The sequence below is a fragment of the Colobus angolensis genome, unplaced genomic scaffold, assembly GCF_000951035.1.
Source record: "Colobus angolensis palliatus isolate OR3802 unplaced genomic scaffold, Cang.pa_1.0 Scaffold262, whole genome shotgun sequence".
NCBI lineage: Eukaryota > Metazoa > Chordata > Mammalia > Primates > Cercopithecidae > Colobus > Colobus angolensis.
Window position 1 is genome coordinate 324,813 of NW_012115844.1, and position 20,145 is coordinate 344,957.

Genomic DNA, 20,145 nt, shown 5'->3' on the forward strand with positions numbered 1-20,145 from the left:
AAAAAAAAAAAAAAAAAAAAAGGAAGAAATTATCGAAGAAATAATATCCCAAATTTCTAAGAACTGAAGATATAAACCACTGAATTAAAAGGGTCCAATGAAGGTACAGCTTAATAAATTAAAAAATGAAGGTAGGAAGGAAGGTATGTATGCACATACACACTCCAAGATACACATTTCATTATTATGAAATTGCAGAACCACGAGCAAGAAAAAATCCTAAAAGCTTCCAGAAAGCAAAACAACAACAACAACAAAAATAAGAAATCAAGGCAATCATACAAATGAACAGGATTCAGAATGATGCCACACTTAAAGCAATCCTGGAGGTTAAAAGATTCTGAATCAATACCTTCAATATTCTAAATTGCTAATATATAATTCCATAGTGGCCTACCATATTATATTGGTAGAAAAGTTATGTTTTAATACATACAGGGTCTCAAAATTTATGTGCCATTAGCAGGAAGGTAATACAGGTCCAACAAATCAAAGAAAAACAAAGGTGTAAGTCACTGAAGGAAGGACATGGAGATCAGGACACGGATTCCACAGAAAAAAAGGAATTCCTAGGATTATGGAAGTCCCCAAATGACTGCTATATAGGGCTACAATAATGAAAAAAACAATCTGGATGATGATTTGATGCATTTATATGTATTGAAAGAAGCTTTACAGTCTATGGATAAATTCTGGGATGAATTAATGATAAATACTTAGAAAATTAAGCAAATAAACCAAAAAAGATAATGATTAATACCAGGAAAAAGAAAGTTTTATGAAAAAGAAAACGTTATAGTACAAAACATACAAGGTTCATCTATGAATATTATTTGCCTTATCTCAGTAATACAATCCCTGACTTAAACAAAAGTGCTCTTATCATTTTGGAGGACAGAGTAGGGGAAATATTGAAGGATATTAAGTCATATTAGAGTATCAACATATAATATCTAAAATGTAGGAAATCTAAAAGCACAAGCATATTATTTACAAATAATTACACAAAGAATCAGTTCAAAAAAAAAAAAAGCTCATAAGCTCGTAGTGGCTACCACTAAGGAGGAGGAATCTGAAGTGGACAGACAAGGAAGAGGAAGGAGACTTCTCTTTTTTCCTTATATAAGACTTACAGCACTACTTGACTTTCAAAAGTATATACATATATTTTTTTAAACTAATTTTTAAAAAAGTTAACTAGGTTGGATGGAAGGCAAAGATTTAATTACTGCAAATATTTTAAGTTTACAAATAATGAAAAGATTGGAAAAATTATACACCAAAATATCAATTATGATTACTTTAGTTCATGAGATAAGTGATGATTTTAAAAATTGTTTCTCCTAGTGTTTCCACATTTTCTTTAATAAATGAATACTATTTTTTTTTGTAACAGGAAAACAAATACTTTAAAAAGGATAAAATGCTATTATTTTGGAGGAAAAAATCTTCAGAAGAGATTCTTCAATATATCTTCAAATACTATAAGCAGTTAAAATGCATAAGCCTAATTATTCCAATTACTTGCTTTTATCACTGCAAGTTATATATAGGAAACATTCTTTTTGTTGTCTTTCCATTTAAAACAACTGATATAAACATTTTTCAGATCATATGAAAGATGCTTTGTGGTAAATAACAGGATTGCGGTAAAAACATGCATGTTCGGAATAAATAAATGTGATTTTAACAAAATTCATTGTAGTTTCTGTCTGATAGGTTTTAGTTTTTAAGAAAAAAATTTCAGTCTGTCATAATTTAAATCATTTACCTAAATATTCAAAGATGCTTGGAAGAAATAAAACTCAAGTATGTTTTGAATGTAATAACAGTTTGTAATAAAGACAATTATGTAAAAAGAGATAAAAGCAAAATTTATCTCTATCCATGATGCCATATTTCAAATAAGTTTTTTAAAACAACACACCAAACTCATAAATTATACTTTTACTAAGATGAACAATTCTGAGCAGTCGAAGGATAAAGGATTAAGATTCCATGTACATTATAACAATAATCGCTTCTTAAAATCAGAATATGCTTAATAAAATATACATGGCTTCTATATAAAAACAATTTACTCCAAAAGTTGTTAATAATTTTTTTTCCTATCAAAGGACAGAGGTCTATAGAATAAAGAAACAAAAAATCAATAAAAGAGAAATAATATGTCAATTCTACTTACTCCTTTTTAAAACAAATGGAAACATTTCATTTAAAACTGAACACATATGCAACATCCCTTTATCTTTCTAAAGATACATATCTAATATAGGTGATTTTCTTCTATATTCTTTTTTATTTGTTATTAGCAATTGTACAACTTTTGACTTCAGGAAAACACCAGTGGCTGAAGAAAAAGTAAACTCAGTTTTGAGAAATGCACCCCCTTTTCTCTGTCAGGGGAAATAAGGAAGAGTCCTGTAAGAGCAGATGACATACCTGCTTTGGCATGTATATTATTGGTATTTGTTTTATTGTGAACTTTATTTTAATAATGCCATTAAAATTTCACAGTTTTTTAAAAGATCTCTTTACCACTGCTCTCTTATACCAGAGTTTCTCCAGGTGTGTTCTACACCCCACATGAACTACACCACCACTAGGAATGGGCCCTGAAACCCACATGGTTGACACAGTCTCAGAGTCTGAGAACCACTGTCTGGCTCAACAGTTCTTAAATTTTAAATATATGTTCTCACAATGGAGACTTTTAGAAATTTATACAAGTTATTTTGTGACTTGGTATTGTAATCTTATATTAAGGTCAGCTGAAGAGAAAGAGAGGGAAAAGTAGAAGAAAATAAGAAATTTGGTACTACCATAATCAGTCAGCACCTTATAGGAATAACTCCTTATTTTCTTAGGGCTTATATGCCCTAAAATAAACAGAGCTTCTTACTTCAGGAGTCTTAAAAAATAGGAGGTTAGCAATCAGTTAATAAAAATGACACTAGACACACAAAAACGTAGTAAATAAGAAGTTTTAAAGGCATCCACTTCTAGACATTCGTTGATGTAAAATCACATTCTAAATTCTTTTTCCTTAATGCTCATGAAACATTGGTAAAGGCATTATGACTTATTGACACATATCTTCCCCAAAACCATTACATAAACTACATTTCTTCCTAGAGTTTTCAAATCAACTTTTATGAGCTACAATTAAGTACTTTTGTTTGTCTCTATACTTTGGGGAACGATACAAGCAATTTCTGGCAAAAAATACACAGTAAGCCTTTTTACAAATTGTTGGGGGCAGGGAGGGAAAAGAGCTTAACAATAATCACTGTCTTGTTCTTTTGTTTAAAGGGGGAATGAACATATACAGACATATATTAAAAAATCACAAACTGCTTAAAATAGGTATGCAAATCTAAAACTGAAAAACTACAAAACAGTACTTGGCAAAGCATGATTTACTTTAACCATTTAAAGAATCCATGATTGTTCTTCCTTTGAAAAGTTATTTGCCAAGAATCAAGACAGTAATCAGAAAATAGGATGTTAATGGAGAGAAACTACCACACAATAAATAAAGCAGACGGGTCAGTGCCATTCTTACTAAAGAAAGCATTTAACAGTGTGTCACTGTTCATGATCTATAGCAAAATATAGCACACTCTCGACAATGTTAACTGTGCCCTGTTACACCCAGTCGGCATAAGGCAACCCTAAACAAGCTATGCCAGGACTAGCCTCCTTTCAGTTCCTCAAATGTGACAATCTCTTCCATGCTTTTGCTCATGCTGGTTCCTCTGTCTAACTGACACTTTCTCCCAATATTTTTTCATCATTGTGCTGCTCATGCTTCAGGTCTCAGCTTCCTTTACTCCACATCTAAATTGGGTACTTTCATTTATAATCTCTCTAAACACCTGATAATCTTCCTCCACAGTATTTCTAACACGCAGTAGATACATGTATATTATATTTGTATAAGGTATCTCTCTTTCCCCAGTAGGCTAAGGGGAATTTTATATATATATATATAATTATATTTTAAATATAAAAAATATATAATTATATATATAATTATATTTTAAATATAAAAAATATATAATTATATATATAATTATATTTTAAATATAAAAAATATATAATTATATATATGTATACACACACACATGCGTACATATAGATATATATGTTTTTCAATCTCAAGTGAATTCAAAATTTTAAAGTTAGAAAAATTATCTTTGGCTGTGAGAAGGGGAAAAACATGCTCACTAACCACCTTTAGGAATCATCATGGTGACAGGTCTCTTCATATTTACACAATGAGGGCAGACACTATGTCTCAGAAAACGTGCAGTGTCTAGGAAACTTGTGCAAAAGCAGACACATTTAAAGGAGTAAGGCGCATTCAGCGTTCCATCTTGGGTTGCCATCATTTCATATCTGGACGACTCCAACAAGACTAGGCCCTTCCCATCTGCTATGCCAGACCATGAAAATATCAACATTAAACAATGGAGGTTCCCTACTGTCCTGAAAAAACACTGGAGAGTAGGAAAATGCAAATAAGCTGCAGTGAAGTGTTTTGGGCATAAACAGGGATAAGAGAGAGGGTGCTTCTGTTAGCACAATCACCCAGTTCTCAGTTAGGTCAGGAACCTGCCACTTAGCATTCTAGAGATCTGCTTGACTCCTTTCTTCCAATTGACAGTCTCACCTTGACTAATTTTTCTTTTCTTTTAACTGAGGGTAGAATTGAATACAAATTTACCACTCTGCCTTTTACCTCTGTGGTATCCAGCCTCTAGTATTCACATCTCTTGAATAGCAGACCTGGCCTAAATTGAGCAGAACTGATCTACGTAGTTAACAGAACATTGTGGAAATGATGGTATGAGACTTCTAAGGCTAGGACATAGAAGACATGGGGGCATTCATTTTGAGCTTTTATCACTCACTTTGGGGGATATAAGCAACCACGTTATAAGAAAAATTTTACAGCCCTGTTGAGAGGTCCATGAGGCAACAAATGGAGTTCTTCTGCCAATAGCCAGCCATGTGAGTGTACCATCTTAGAAAAAGACCCTCCAGTTCCAGTCAAGCCTTCAGATGACTGCAGCCTCAGCCAGTATGCTGACTGCTACTTCATGAGGTATCCTCAGCCAGAAGTAACCAGCTGAACTGCTCCCAAATTCAAACCCACAGAAATTGTGTGAGATGATGTTTACTGTTGTTTTGATCTGCTAAATTTGGGATAATTATACAGAGGTAACTAATATCTCTCCTCACTCAAGTTCATTTTCCTAGGTATTTTCACCATTAATATAAAGAGAAACAATTCATTTTAAAAATTTATCCTCCAGCTCTCTTCTCCTTTTTCATCAGATCCCATAACAAAAACAGAACAAATGGCTGGTTTGTAAAACAGCATTTAGAAAGGATAAAATAATATTCATTTTGTTTTCTACGGGAAAATAATTTTTTTTTAATTAAACAGAGGACAGGATTTCCTAAAAGGGATGAAAAGGTAAGAGAGAAGAGATGAGACAGGGGGTGAAATACCGCCCTCAAGAACAGTAATGGAAAGAAGGAAAACAAATTCAGGTGTTAAACCCTGGATGGTTTATTCCATTTTCTACCACCTTGATTTAGAAGATTCTACTGAGGTCTAGCCCCCCCAAAAAAGTGCAATAATCAGAGTATGGGGAGAAAGAAAATACACAACATAATATCCCAGGAGGCAGTGGAATTTGTATAAATAAGGAAAGAAAGGAAAAAAAAAAGACAAAGTGGCAGCACCTAGTACCAAGATAATTTTAAATAGGGATATGATGGAGCTTTGTACAAATATCAGTCTTTTTTTTTGATTTTATGCAGAGAAAGTTTCTCAATTTTTTCTTTTTTCTCTTTTTAAAAATTCCCTGTCATAAAACATGTGGAAGACAAAATATTCCACATTTTGTGTAAATATGAAGAGACCTGTCACCATGATGATTCCTAAAGGTGGTTAGTGAGCATGTTTTTCCCGTTCTCACAGCCAAAGATAATTTTTCTAACTTAAAAATTCTGAATTCACTTGAGATTAAAAAACATATACATCTATATACATGAGTGTGTATGTGTATATGTATATATAATTCCCCTTAACCTCACAATGCTTCCATTTCCTTTCCAATGTCCTCTTTTTAGGTTTCCCTTCACTTTTACTATAATCCAGGATAGTAAAAAGAAAAACTGAGATAATTAACAGTGCCACAGTGAACATTTTATCTAATATGTTTAAAAAGCCTTTTGAAAAAAAAAAAAAGACTGGGAGAAACAACGAAAAATTTTTATTACCCACTGGTAACAGTTAATAATCTTGACTTTATCTTGTATTAGAATTTCTAAGAGTTTTCTTTCTTGAGAAGCCAAGGAGATAAACAGGAAACTTCTTAATCATAAACTGCTGGCTTCTATTCTAAACGGTGGATCTAAGACAAACCACTGAAACTGCCAGCATAACAGTGAAAAAGACCAAGACCCTATACAAAGATACTAAAAAATCTAAGCTGAATTTTGGTTAGAAAAAAAAAAAAATGAAACCCAAACACCTGACATATAACTTTACTGTAAGTTTGTATGAGGAATTACTATTAGCACACATAATCAACAATCACTAATATCCCCTCAGCTTCTCAAGCTCCTTAAAATTAAGGAATTGAAAAGACCACAAATTCTTTTTACAAGCAAAATCCATAAACAGAATAAAATAGTTAGATACGTGGTCAGTATTATCAACTTAGCCCCACATCACCACCTCCCTGCCAATATGGAAGTTTATAGAGTTTTTAGGCCAAATCTTGAAAGAGAATTCTAACTTGGCTTTATAGAATTAAAAATGGAGAAAGTTTACAAAGTAATCCATGATTTTGATTCAGTGAGAGATTTTGAGCCAGAATAAAACAGTTAAGCTGCTCCTGAATTTCTGACTCACAGAAACCGTGTAAAGTAATAAATATTTATTGCTATTTTAAGCTGCTAAGTTTTGAGATAATTTATTATGTAGCAATAGATATCTGTCATGACTCAAATTGACAATTTGGTAGATTTTCACCATTGACATAAATGACAATGAGATATACTGTATAAAAATATATAATAATATGTAATAATTTTCATTTTATATACAGAATGTGTACAGACAAAAACAAGTATGCTAATGAAACTTCTTCAAATACTATAAACAATTAGTGAAGACTGCTACTATAGGATAAGTGGGCCAGTTCTTTTCCCTAATTTGTGTCAATTTCTATGAAGAGCTATTTTTCACCATGGAGAAGCCACTATAAAATATTCCCCCCCTTTCAAAACTCTATGACAGTAGAAGAAAAACAGAGAAAGGAGGTTAACTAGGGAAAATTCTAGGCTGGAATCACTGCAAATTGTGAATACAAGTATTCCAAGAAATATTTTTAGTATTTTTGTACTTGAAAGAATTCTAGAAAAGTGACTAGTGTATACTTTTAGACCCATTCTTCATTCTCTGGTGAACTGAAGCATGTCTCTAAATAGTAAGGTGAGTTCACATTAAGTAACAAAGGAAAAAGTATGGCATTTCATAAAATCAAAGATTCTCATTAATAAATGTATACAGAATTTTATAGTGGATACAGGTGCTACTTAGGGTTCACTTTCATATAAAAACTAGTTAGATAAGCAAATTGGTGTATAACATAAATATATATTTTTAAAAAGTCACCTACCCTTAAGAGGATCATGCTCTGCTCTCATAATATCGATAAGGGAATTTTCCAAAGAGTGCATATTCAAACTGTCATACATTCTACTTCGATCCTGGAAGAGAAGAGGAAAAAAGACATTATAATCTATGCATTTTCAAAACGTGATTATAAAAATACTATCTAAATTCTCTTACATAAAAGAGGACATCTGATTAATATATTATTAATTAATCTGTATCCCACAAAAATACCAGTAACTACAGATCTCATGAGCCACAATGTTCCTTGAATTGGAGGACATTATTTTCAGGACATTTATCTCTTAAATCTTTTATCAAAAGCAATCTAATTTTATTGGCAATACTAATGCAAAACAGTAAAATAATTTCTATGGTTACCTTTCTCTATAAAGTTTCCTGAAATCTTATATACACAGAAAGTATTTTTTGGTTAATTTCTAAACTTTTCTCAAGTATTTAGGAAGACAGATACTGGCACGTGGAAAATAAATATTTGGGAGGAAATATTTTAGTTCCATAATTGCACCATACTTTAAACATCTATCAAACACTTTGTTATTTGACATAGTAGTCTGAATTTCATAGTAAGTGCATAAACATCTTATATGGCAAAAATCAAAAGCATAAGATACTAACAACAGAACAAGGACTAATGCCTAGAATATTCAGATTCATATCTTACTCTCTAAAGTGCTTCCTTATTTGTGTCTGCATTTTTAAGCCTGCCTCCCCCAACTCCCCTGCAAAATAGGCACATGGAGGAGAGAAGAGTAAAAGCAGTAATCTCATTAAGTCTGCTACTTCACCAAGTCTCCAACGTCTTGTGTTATCAGAACCTTGTTTGCTGAATGTTCAATCCCTTCATTTGCTTATTTGAAAGAATATGACTCTTTAATGTCCATGAATTTCCACTGTATTCTGTTCAATACATACTCAATGCATTTGAAAAAAGGTACGTGGGGAACCACTACAGAAGCTTTCTGGCCCATGCCATCATCTAGGAGTCTTCCCAAAATACTCACCCACCCAGTTAAGTATGTCTGTACACGCATGTGCAAGCTTATGTATATGTTGGGGAGGCAGGATAGTCCATTCTAAACTCTAAAAAAATGATTGTCACAGAAAATGGAAAGGAAGAATCTGAAAATTAAGTGGAAATAAAAGTCCCCATAGAAATCAAAATAAGGCACTTAAGAACCTGGGTCCATGAGCTTCAATAGAGACCAGAAGTCTCTGAGATTATATATAATAGACTGTTCATGGGTGTACAGTAGTCCCCCCCTTTCTGCATTTTGCTTTCCATGATTTCAGTTATCTGTAGGACAATACAATAAGATATTCTGAGAGAGAGAGAAATGCCACTTTTACATAACTTTTATTACATTACATTGTTATAATTGTCCTACTTTATTATTAATTATTGTTGTTAGTCACTTACTGTGCCTAATTTATGAATTAAACTTTGTCATACATACGTTTTCACTGGGAACAAACAGTATATGAAGGCACTATTTGAAGTTTCAGGCATCCACTGATTGTCTTGGAACGTATCCCTCAAGGATAAGTGGTGACTAGTGTATACATAAATTTTTTTTTCCTGAAGAAAAGGTTTATAGCTTTCATCAGTTTTCCACGGGAGTCCACAATCCAGAGAAGATTCAGAATCAGTTCTTTAGAAAGCTGAAGAAAAACCTAAGTAGCTTTTCTAAGAATATGTCCATTTATTTACTTTACTTTGATGCTTAAATTAAGGTTGTAGCCTTTTTAAATCTAGGGGGTTCAGAATCAGCACTGTAGACTAAGTAAGTTGCTGTCAGGGATTTAAAAAAGGTAAAAAGTAACATGGAATGACTGAAGGAATGCTAGCTAAACTGGAGGCTCTTATTCCAGCTTTTATCACAAATTAACTCTATCAGTACTGTTTACTGATTTGTACTGAAAGGCCTGAGGTAAAACACAAGCATCAATAACGGCTACTCTCTAGAACAGTGACTTTGATTAGTGATGGAGGCACAAAGAATCAATGAGCTGTAACAGTTGTTTCTAAACTTGAGCATGTTTCGGAATCATATGGAAGGCTGGTTAAACACACAGACTGCTGAAACACATCAAATTCAGTAGGTCTGGAGTGGAACCTGAGAATATGTATTTCTAACAAGTTCCCAGGTGATACTGATTCTGCGGGCCTGGATATCACACTTCGTAAGAAGCAATTAGTTTCTTCGTCTGAAGTCACTAAATCTCTCTAGGCTCTGGTTCTAACTCCTAGAAAATAATTATGTCAGACAAGATTATGCCTATAGTCTCTTTAAAAATTACAGAAAAGAAAAAGACTCAAAATACTCCAAAATTAATGAAATATTAATAAAACGGAAACAGAGAATAGGATGGCCCATATGGGCAAAAATGACATATTAATTTTAGGAATCTATCCAAATATGTCCATCTTCCCTGTATTTCCACAATACTGTGTTCATAACCAATCTGTTGATTTTCCTGTCTTTTCCACTAAACTTCTAAGTTGATTAAGAATAGGGACTAATTACAGAATATAGTTAGTTCTCGTATGTCTGTTGAATGAATACTCCTTTATCTTTACCATAAAAACTCAGTAAAAAAATGTAAAAAAAAGTCGAGTTCTGTGAGGAGAAAGACTGTACTTCTTAAACAGTAATTGCAAAGGACTATAAAACTTTTTCAGAATCTTCAATGGAATAGGTAGTCAAATGTTAACTGACTAAACTGACACAAGCATCAGATTAATGTGGCTTGCCATGAACCTGAATTTCCAACAACCAATGGAAGATTAAGTACTATTATATTAAAAGTTCCCAGATGTACTTAAAATAGAATTATAAAATATAAGCTGTAATGACAAAAGTTAATGTTCATATAATTAAGCAAAAAATCCCTCTGCAGGTGTGCCATATCATGACGGTTCTAAGAATATATTGTAAATACTTTAAAACACTTCATTATCCTCCTTACCCTAAATCCTCGCAAAGGAAATATATTACAGTTCATAGTTATCTTTTTAGGTTGATGACTTTGAACAGAATCAACCTATGCCCAGTCAACTGATGACCTTAATTAATGGTAACTAATAAATCACCCAAACAATATTTCCCAAGTAACTTCCTTTTTCTGGAGGTATAGGGGAAAGTACACTCTACCTTCATTGTAAGAGGTGTGATCTTGCTCTAGAGCATGGTAAAATTATTGCCTGGGTCATGGACAATATTTAAGGTATGAAAGAGAAACATCCTTAAACTAATTATAAATACCAGTGACCACTATATAATTAATTTTGAGAGGTGTTACTTTAAAAGGCTGCATCTATTAATAACTTCAGCTTGAGTGTCTATATCTAACTCAATCAGTGAGACGCCTACTTATAAGGTCTCTTATTTTCCTTTGTCTGTTAAGTATTTGATCCTAAACTCCTACTCTAGGAAAGAAAACAGCAAAGCTATTTTTAAAAGATTAGCTTGGTTATACTTTGTAAAGCATCAGCTGCATCCCATGTGATTTTTAAGGCAACAAACATAAAACAGCCGTGAGCAACCAAAGAGCACATGCCATCTCAAAATTGCTTTTTGAATTAAATGAAACCTATAGGCAAACATGCAAAAGATAGAGATAATTCCATTAAATAAATTGTGGGCATTAACATATGACTTCTGAAAAAAACAAACAAATCTGGTTATAAAACAAACACTCATGCACTCTTCTGAAATAAAGACATTAGGAAAAGTTGTGTTCATGCAAACTGCCATCAGTTTAAAAACTAAACAGAAGAACTAAGGCAATTTTCAAGTGACCATGAACACAACAATACTAATTATCATTAATAAATATGGAAAATCATAGCAATGTAATTTACATTTATTGCAAGGCTATTTGAAAACACCAAGATATTCACAAAAATAAGAATCTATGAGGAAAAGTGTGTATGCAATCAATTCTAAAATATAAAAACTATCTGGCAAAGAATCACTAAATGGGCTTTCAGAAACTGAGATTACAGAATCTCATAATTAATAGAATAAAATGATTAGAAAACATTGTTGGAAAAGGTATAACCTCTTTTATTATAATACTTATTTCATGGTTTTTCTTAAACCCAGACATTCGCCACAAACACTTACGGGAGTGTCAATAAAAGCTTAGAAAGGCTGAAAAACACACAAAAGAACAAAGTGATCCTAATCTTGAAAAAAGATGACCTAAGCAAAGATTATAAACACTGAAAAATAACTAAGGAGGTCAATGCACAATATTAGAAGCAGTATGACAAAGGGAATTCAAACTTAATTACAATTTGAAGAGATATTAATTTTTTTGCTGGGATATATTAAAAACCCTCTTTTATTTTAAAATAAGTGGTCAATTAGAAACTTTTCCTCTTGAAAATGAGGTACTCTTCCAAAGAAAAATAAGATTATAGAAAAACCCTACATTCTTATATTTAATGATTTAGCAGATGCTTGAAAATGTATTACTCTGCTTAATTAGAAAGATCAGCTTTTATTGTACTTATGTTTGTGTTTACTTCTCTAATTTTTACTTTAAAATAAAGCAAGGGAGTGCTAATATTGTCCTTAATTTTAAGTAGATATTGACCATACATTCCTGTTACACAATGTTATCGCACCATACTCAATGAGTAGCAGATGCCGTGCTACTCTACTGCATAACGTAGTACTCAATCTCATAAGCTCTCTTCTCATTCTCTAGTTGTTCCACATAGATAACCCTTATTCATCCAACTAGACTCTTACCTTCTCCAAGACAAAGAATAGTATTTTTTATCCATATATCCTGAGGGTAATTAAAACACTAACATACAGAATCAATGAAGATACATTTCTTGAATTTTCTTTATTAATTTTGAACCTCAACAAAGTGTGTTCGTCATTCTCAGGAAAAAAAAACCAATCAAATGTTTTAAAAGGCCAAAGCTATTCTAGTACTCACAAGAATTAAAATAGAAAGACAAGTGGAAAACATTTCAAGAACAATTAAAGCACTGAACACAAAAAGAAGACATCCGTTACTTAAGCTGTAATACAAGAGTCCATTCTTTTTCATTTTCAGTGGGCATGTAACAGTTTAATGACTATGAATGTCCCTGAAGTTCATCTGGTTTACAAACCATTATTTAAGAAATGCTTTATTAGATAAACAAATTAGGCTTGGTATGCAACTATATACTGCTTTGTGTGTGTGTGTGTGTGTGAGTCAAGACTCAAATAATATTTTTTTCTGAGACAGATCTCCAAATTATGATTTACCACATTATCATAACAGCCTATTAAAGATTAGTGGAAAGTATCTTCAATTAGTTCAAGGTAGTTTCTTAGGTGACATGCTCAAGCACTGCAAGTAGAACGTGTGGAAGACCAAAAATTTGGAGTTGATATATTGACAATTCCCCAGGTGGAAGGCAGGGTGACATGCATGTATATGCTTCATACACTGGATTACTGTTGCAAGACATTACTTTGTTTACAGTGAGCTGATATGTCATACGTAAACTTGTAAGTAATAATAACCTCAGTTAAAGGATATTTACTCTTTGATTTAAAACATATGAATAAATATAGCGTAACTTTAACATTAAACTGAAAACTCCTATTTTTCTGGGAAGAGGGGGTGGTGTCTTGTTATGTTGCCCAGGCTGGACACAACTCCAGGGCTCAGGCAATCAATCCTCCTGCCTCAGCCTTCCAAGTAGCGCACGTTACTGGATCTGGCTGCAAGTTCCATTGTAATATACTTTAGAATTCAAATTTTTGAGTATGATTCTTGCAAGGGTAACTAGCTAATGACATTTTAAAGTAATTAATAGCCCTGAGGATATTCATGCATATATACTGGCTGGGCGCGGTGGCTCAAGCCTGAAATCCTAACACTTTGGAGGCAGAGGCGGGCAGATTACGTGAGGTCAGGAGTCTGAGACCAGCCTGGCCAACACGGTGAAACCCTGTCTCTACTAATATAAAAATTAGACAGGCATGGAGGTGCCTGCCTTTAATCACAGCTACTGGGGAGGCTGAGGCACGAGAATCGCTTGAACCTGGGAGTGCAGTGAGCCAAGATCATGCCACTGCACTTCAGCCTGAGTGACAGAGTGAAACTGACTCAAAAAAAAAAAAAAAGAAAGAAATTCATAGATATATATAATACTCATTTTAAAGTCAGAAATGTTTATAATTTATATTTGCTTTTAAAAAGTTTTAAATGTGAGGGTTTTCTATTTTAAAAAATTCTTATTTAAAATAAAATTCCAACCCACAAAATTTTACATATTAGCAGAAATAAAAATCAACCTATAAAACTAGATTCTTTCTTATTTATTGAATTCAATTATGTGTTCACCTCTTGATATAGGTAAGCCTGCAATATCCAAGTACAAGAATTAAGACTTCAGTTCTAGAATTTTATATTATATTCTAGGCCCTAATGAGTTTGAGTCTAAAGGAAATAAAAAGTAAAATGTTTTAAAATAATGTACTTGTTAACAAAAATATACTCGAATTACATCATATGTGATGACAAAAGGTCAGAAATGCAAATAATCTCCTCAGACATTTAAGTGACTAAGTATCTTCTATAATTTTAATTTTGCCAAAGAATGAGAAACTACCCAACATTTTAAGATATCAATTTCATTTTGTAGCTGCTGCTGTATTTTTAAGAGGCTCAACTTCAAATACCTCAACCTTTTATGGAAAGATGGAAACACATAACAAATTATGTATAAGCACTTTTAGGGTACTTAGAGGAGACAATGACATTTCTTTTAAGTCCAGTTGAAAGGTCACATACTACCTCCACTTCCTTAGACTAATGCCTTAGACCCTTTGCTCAGAAATCAAGAGGCTTGTATTCTAAAAATAGAGGCAAGGGGGTGGGGCAGCAGGGAGGAAAAGAAATGGCCAAAACAGATCAGAGAAAGTGTAAAAGCTGGCTGGAAAGGCCTTAAATGACCTAGTTCAAGGTCCCCCTTTTACAGACAAGGAAACTGTGACCCAGAGAGATTAAAGCCCATAAACTATGTCATTCAATGCCATAAAGATTATGAGGAACAGGAAGAAGATCCAAGTTACAGGCCTTCTTTCCTTCCAGTTCCATTCACTTTCCATTATCTCTTTTTTTCCCCCACCACTGTCTTCTACCTTCATCACATCACACCTCTGGCTCAAGTATCTAAAGGGAATGCCAGTATCTCGGCAGTTTACCAGATAAGTTTATCTTTAAGCACCAAAATAATTTTTCCTAAAATAAATCTCCCTAAAATCTTAGGTTATAAAACAGGTAAAAGCAGAGTAGCTTTGATTGAAGTCTAACTGGGAGGGCAGCCCCAGAGGCTGATTTGAAAGCTTCCCTTTCATTATCACCCCTGTCTCCTTTCTAGTATTCCACCAATTGAAATCAACTCAATAACCTGATTTCTCAACATCTGTCCCTGCCTTATGGACCCTGTAACACCAGCTATTCTGTATTCTTTTCCATGGATACTTATTTCTCCTATGTATGTATCCATCCTATTGCTTCTTCCCGCACCAACAGAGTAATTATGTCCTCTTCTATCTGAAAACATTTCTCTTGCCACCTTCAAAATAATTACATTAATTTTCTTCTCCTAAACATACTATCTCCTAGGCATTCACGTGTTGAATTTAAATACAAAAATGCTACCATAAAAACATCACTAATAAGGTTTAACTGGACCAGAGTAGAGAGTAGACGTAAATAGCTAACTTATATTAACAAGACAATACCTTGCAAATTACATGAAGTAACTACCACTTCTAAGTGAAGACCCTGGCAGGACTACTTTGGAAAACAGGCAGGACTTGGCTAAAACAATTGTTAGTGGTTGATTATCAAAATTGGTGCTAACTTTCTAGATTAGAAAGTTACTTACAAATGTATTATTAATGTTTATGTCCTTACTTGTAAAATAATATCATGTTAATAAATTAACCAAGGAAGAGACTTAGAATAACACAGCTCCATTCATAAAACACACACGACGTCTATGCTCATTCAAACTTGAGCTCTCTAAGAAAGAACCTGCATATATAAGGACTGAGTTTTCTATATCCTGTAATAATCCTCACCACCTGGTACACATAGTATACATTCAAATTCAGTTTGCAGGAAGAAAGATAGTATTTTGTAAAAAGGTGTGAATGTAATTTGATTAAGGCTAACTCCCAGCTTTTTCACTAAAGGTTTCTCCATAGAAAACTGATTATTTGGAATAAGTCAGGGTATAAAAGCAGTAACAAAATTTAGAATACTAGGCTATAAATTGTTTAATAAAGGTGAAAAAACGGAACCAAGAGAAGTCTTTTTTAGAAATATATCTCAAAACAAATAGACCTCATGACAAAAATTTGCTGAAAAGTTCTATGAAACATTAAATACAAAGCTGCATGTTAAGTAAACATATGATTTTGTACCTAATTGCATATAATTCTGAAAAGAGATACAATCTGTTTCGTTTGACTGATGTTTAAAGTCAGGTGCTCTTGTGTATATAATCCCTTTTTCCAAAAATATTTATTATGTTTTAGAAATATAAAAGGATTAATTACTCTTAAATTTGAAAATAAAAAAATTCTTACATTAAATAGTTCAAAGCAGGTGATCCTTAAAAAATAAATTGCTTCAGTGTCCTCTAACATGTTTCAATAGGTATAATAAGAAAGTAAATAATAAATCCTACTCATAACATAAATACTAAACTCCTAACCGAAATCCTAAAAAGTATACACTGTGCAGCCTACCTGGTCTATTCTGGATGTTCCGGCTGCAGTGCACCAACTATCTTGGAGTGAATCTGAGCCCCAAGCTGGCAACTGCAAACTAGATCTCACCTTCAATAGCATAGAAGTTTTCATCAGAAATCAGCAGTTGTCTTCCCCATACCCACCCAATGAAAGAAAGAAAGAAAACCAAAAATAAAGCTCTATCTTAAATCCTCATTCCATCCTTTAAAGGTTTAAGAGAAAACAAAACAAAACAAAAACCTCACTTGCAATAGCCATAAAGGAACTTCAACAAAATAATAAAAAGCCTGGGGGGGGAAAAAAGTCTAATCAACATATTAGGCCACATTTAGAAAAAATAATCGGTGAATTAGTGAAGATAAATTTAAATTAGATGCAAAAAAGCCCTAATATTATTTTGCCACAATCACAGCTGTAGTAAGTATATTCTAACATATACACAGCCGATCGTAGTCAAATCTAAGAATAGTTAAAATTACAGAACATTTTAGCTTAGCTATATTATAGGAGAAACAAATTTTGGTGGCCCATTAGTTTATAAATGAAAACATTCTTAAAGAGTTGCCAATTGAAAGTTTCAGTATGTATTTAATCAATACAATGGGTTTTTCTATGTTTTACTAAGCTTATTTTCCATTGCGTGTTTAGAGAATTTTTTTACATTCTCAATTTTCTCTGTAGAGATATTTTAACCTTTGTTAATTAAATTATAGGCTTAAAAATTAAAACTTTATTTGAAAAAATGTTAATTTTACCATACCACTACCACCACCACCCAATTCCCTATTTTGAAAGATTAACATTAGAGATAAGGTCATTTACATACCATTCTTACCTGTAAGGGTAAGAGTGTATTACTATTGTTGTCTGTTCTGAACACATTATCTTCAATCCAAGATTTTGGAGTCAGTGATGGAGTTGAGCGAGTAAATTTCGGTGGTGCTATGACATTACCAGAAAACGGTTTCTTCAATGGAGATATCTGATTCATAGTTCCTGGGATTCCCATGTTTCCGGTTCTACGATGATCTCTGCCATGCATTGCTCCCCAGGACATACTTCCAGTGCCCCAGCCACTGCTCTGATGGTTGCTCCAGGGAGATTGTTTCAGAAGAGGCTGGGGAAAACATAGCTATTTAAATTGCGGCATTTAAAGAGTTTACAATTCAAATTCAAATGTCAGACCTAAGAATTTATATGAATGAAATATATAAAGGCAAAAGAATACATCTTTTCTAGGTTATAAAAGTAATAGTCTTGAGATCTTTCTATGTGAAATCATATTTGATGCTGGTCAAGTTTTCATCTTCTTGTGTACTATAAATATGATATTTTATGACAGTTACTAAAATAGAACCATGCAGTTCCTTTTTATCCTTCAGAAATAACTGTATACATGATAAATATGAAGAAAAAAATTGAAATTAACTGAAGATTCTTAAAGATATAACATACATGGTGATCTTAAAGCAACCATATTATGCTAGGCATACAACTAAAAATATGGTCTTTGTTAATTAAAATATCCTACTCATGCAAGTGAAATACATTGACTTCATGTTTCCAAAACAAGTTGCACTGCTACAAAAGTGGAAATTACTCTATTGCACAAATTAAAATCGCCTTTTGGAATAAGGGCAGTATAGAAACTATGTCATTTTTCTGCATTGTTTATCTAACTGTTAAGGCATATTATTCATTCCAGTTTTAGTATAGTTTGTCTTAAAGTGTTTTTGTTTTTATTTCACTTAATTATCCATGAACTTTAAAGCAATTATCTGATGTTACCCATAGGTGGATCCACTGAGGTATACAGCCAATTAACTATATGCTTTGATTATTCCACTAGAGATCTTGATACAAGTCTCCATCAAGTTGATTCATTTTCAAAAGTAAAATACATCCTAATCTAAAACCTGTGGCAAGAAAAGTCAAGTCATCAAAGAATGGTAAATCCACCAAAAGGCTAATAATTGTAGTTTTGGGTTTGTTGTTTTTTTTTAAGAAGTATTCATTGCTGGTAATTCTACTGTCAATACGTTTATACTTTAATACTTTGGTGTTAAGATGTAGCCAAAGAAGTATGAACCATACAGTTACTAAAAACATGGTTCTCTTAAAATTGAACCTGCTTTTTATAAGACAATTAAAAGAGAAACTCCTGATCTACAGCACCAATTTTTAAAAACTTTTAAATGCTAACATAATCATGAGTATATATTATTCTTTCCTCCTCCACAGAGTTCCAAAGCATAATTAAGGAGCCATGGACAAACCACTTCATTCCTGAGGGCCTTACTTTCCTTATTAAATGATTTAATGCTCAAAGTTATCTTCCAGTGATCTAAAATTCTATATGAAAGCTATGTGACCTCTCACATTCCATGGCTAGACCCATCTTTTGTCCAAAAGCAGATTACAGTTAAATATGGATCATTGTATATGTTCTTCTAACGCTCTGTATCACCACTTTAAGAATACAAAATTACCTACAGAAAATTTTCTGTGGACAAGTTTCCAGTTAACAAAAGGAAGACCCTAAGACACAAAAGACAGTTGCTGAGGGTTATAAAAATCATGAAAACGTGGAACATTATTTCAAAATCCCTATTTTCAATCCTTACAGGCCACATTCTCTTTTCTAAGAAAGAAATCCGTGATTCAACAAAAACTGTTCACTGTCACTTTGGTTAACTCAAACTGTTAACTTTCACTTGGGTTAATTTAGATAATATTCACTTTAAAAAAGACGAATCCTTGAAAACTTTGTTCAACTGAAAAAGTTATGGGGTTAAGGTCATATTTTGCGTCTCTGTCAACCCTTAATCATGAAAGTAGAAAATGGACTTAAACAGAATAAACAACTGCAAGAAATGCTAACAAGATTCAAAACCAACACGACACTCTTTCGACGTCAATTTACCAATCCAGCGGTCACCCAAAAATTGTATTGAGGGAATAACAAAAAAGATCTTGAATCAGAAAAGATCCGGAAAATAACCTCTGCCCAGTGTTATTTCATAATATTACCTACTTAAAATACACACGGCTCAATATTCCCTTGCAGAAGGTTAAGGCAACCAAAAAAAATGTACCAAGAGTCTACAAGGAAACACATTAATCCCAGATCCAAGTTCAGTTTTGTCTTAAAACCCACAAAACATGACCCCAACATTGAAAAGCACAGAAACTAAGACAATCGTGGGGTATCTCGGTTTGAACCCGAGGCGTCACTAACAGTTTCTCCTTCGCACTCCTGCGAGCCGAGGAGGCGACCCCGCGGGAACTAGGTCCTGCTATGAGCGCGGTCGGCCGCTCCCTCCCGAATCGCCGGTGGCCCAGGGTGCGGTGCTGCCGGCAGGTTGACCGGGCGGAGCTTTGCGAGCTGCTCGACGGACCGCCGGGCGGGCTGCAGCTTCTAGGCGAGGTCCCCGCCGGCCAATTAAGAATAAACAAACTCCAAAGAAAAAAAGCCTTTCCGCCTTCCCTCATTGGACGGTGGGACAGAGTCAAGGGGTCCCCCGCACGCACCTTCTCCAACAATCATTTTTCACTTGCCCAAGTTCACTTTCCACGGCCGCTCTTCCAAGGCCCCCGGCCCGCCCCCGGTCCTCGCCGCGCCTCCCCGAGTCAGGGGCC

The 20,145-nt window shown here is 33.6% G+C and overlaps 1 protein-coding gene across 1 annotated transcript in view; it reads right to left on the minus strand.

Moving 5' to 3' along the window:
- Nucleotides 1-20,145, minus strand: part of CPEB2 (cytoplasmic polyadenylation element binding protein 2) — a 65,788-nt gene that overhangs the window by 43,359 nt on the left and 2,284 nt on the right. Inside the window, exons 2-5 of the mRNA XM_011947362.1 lie at nucleotides 19,741-19,963; nucleotides 17,342-17,638; nucleotides 16,504-16,593; nucleotides 7,704-7,794 (exon numbers count right to left, since the gene is read on the minus strand). Coding sequence (XP_011802752.1) covers nucleotides 7,704-7,794; nucleotides 16,504-16,593; nucleotides 17,342-17,638; nucleotides 19,741-19,963 — 701 coding nt within the window. The remainder of the gene's footprint in view (nucleotides 1-7,703; nucleotides 7,795-16,503; nucleotides 16,594-17,341; nucleotides 17,639-19,740; nucleotides 19,964-20,145) is intronic.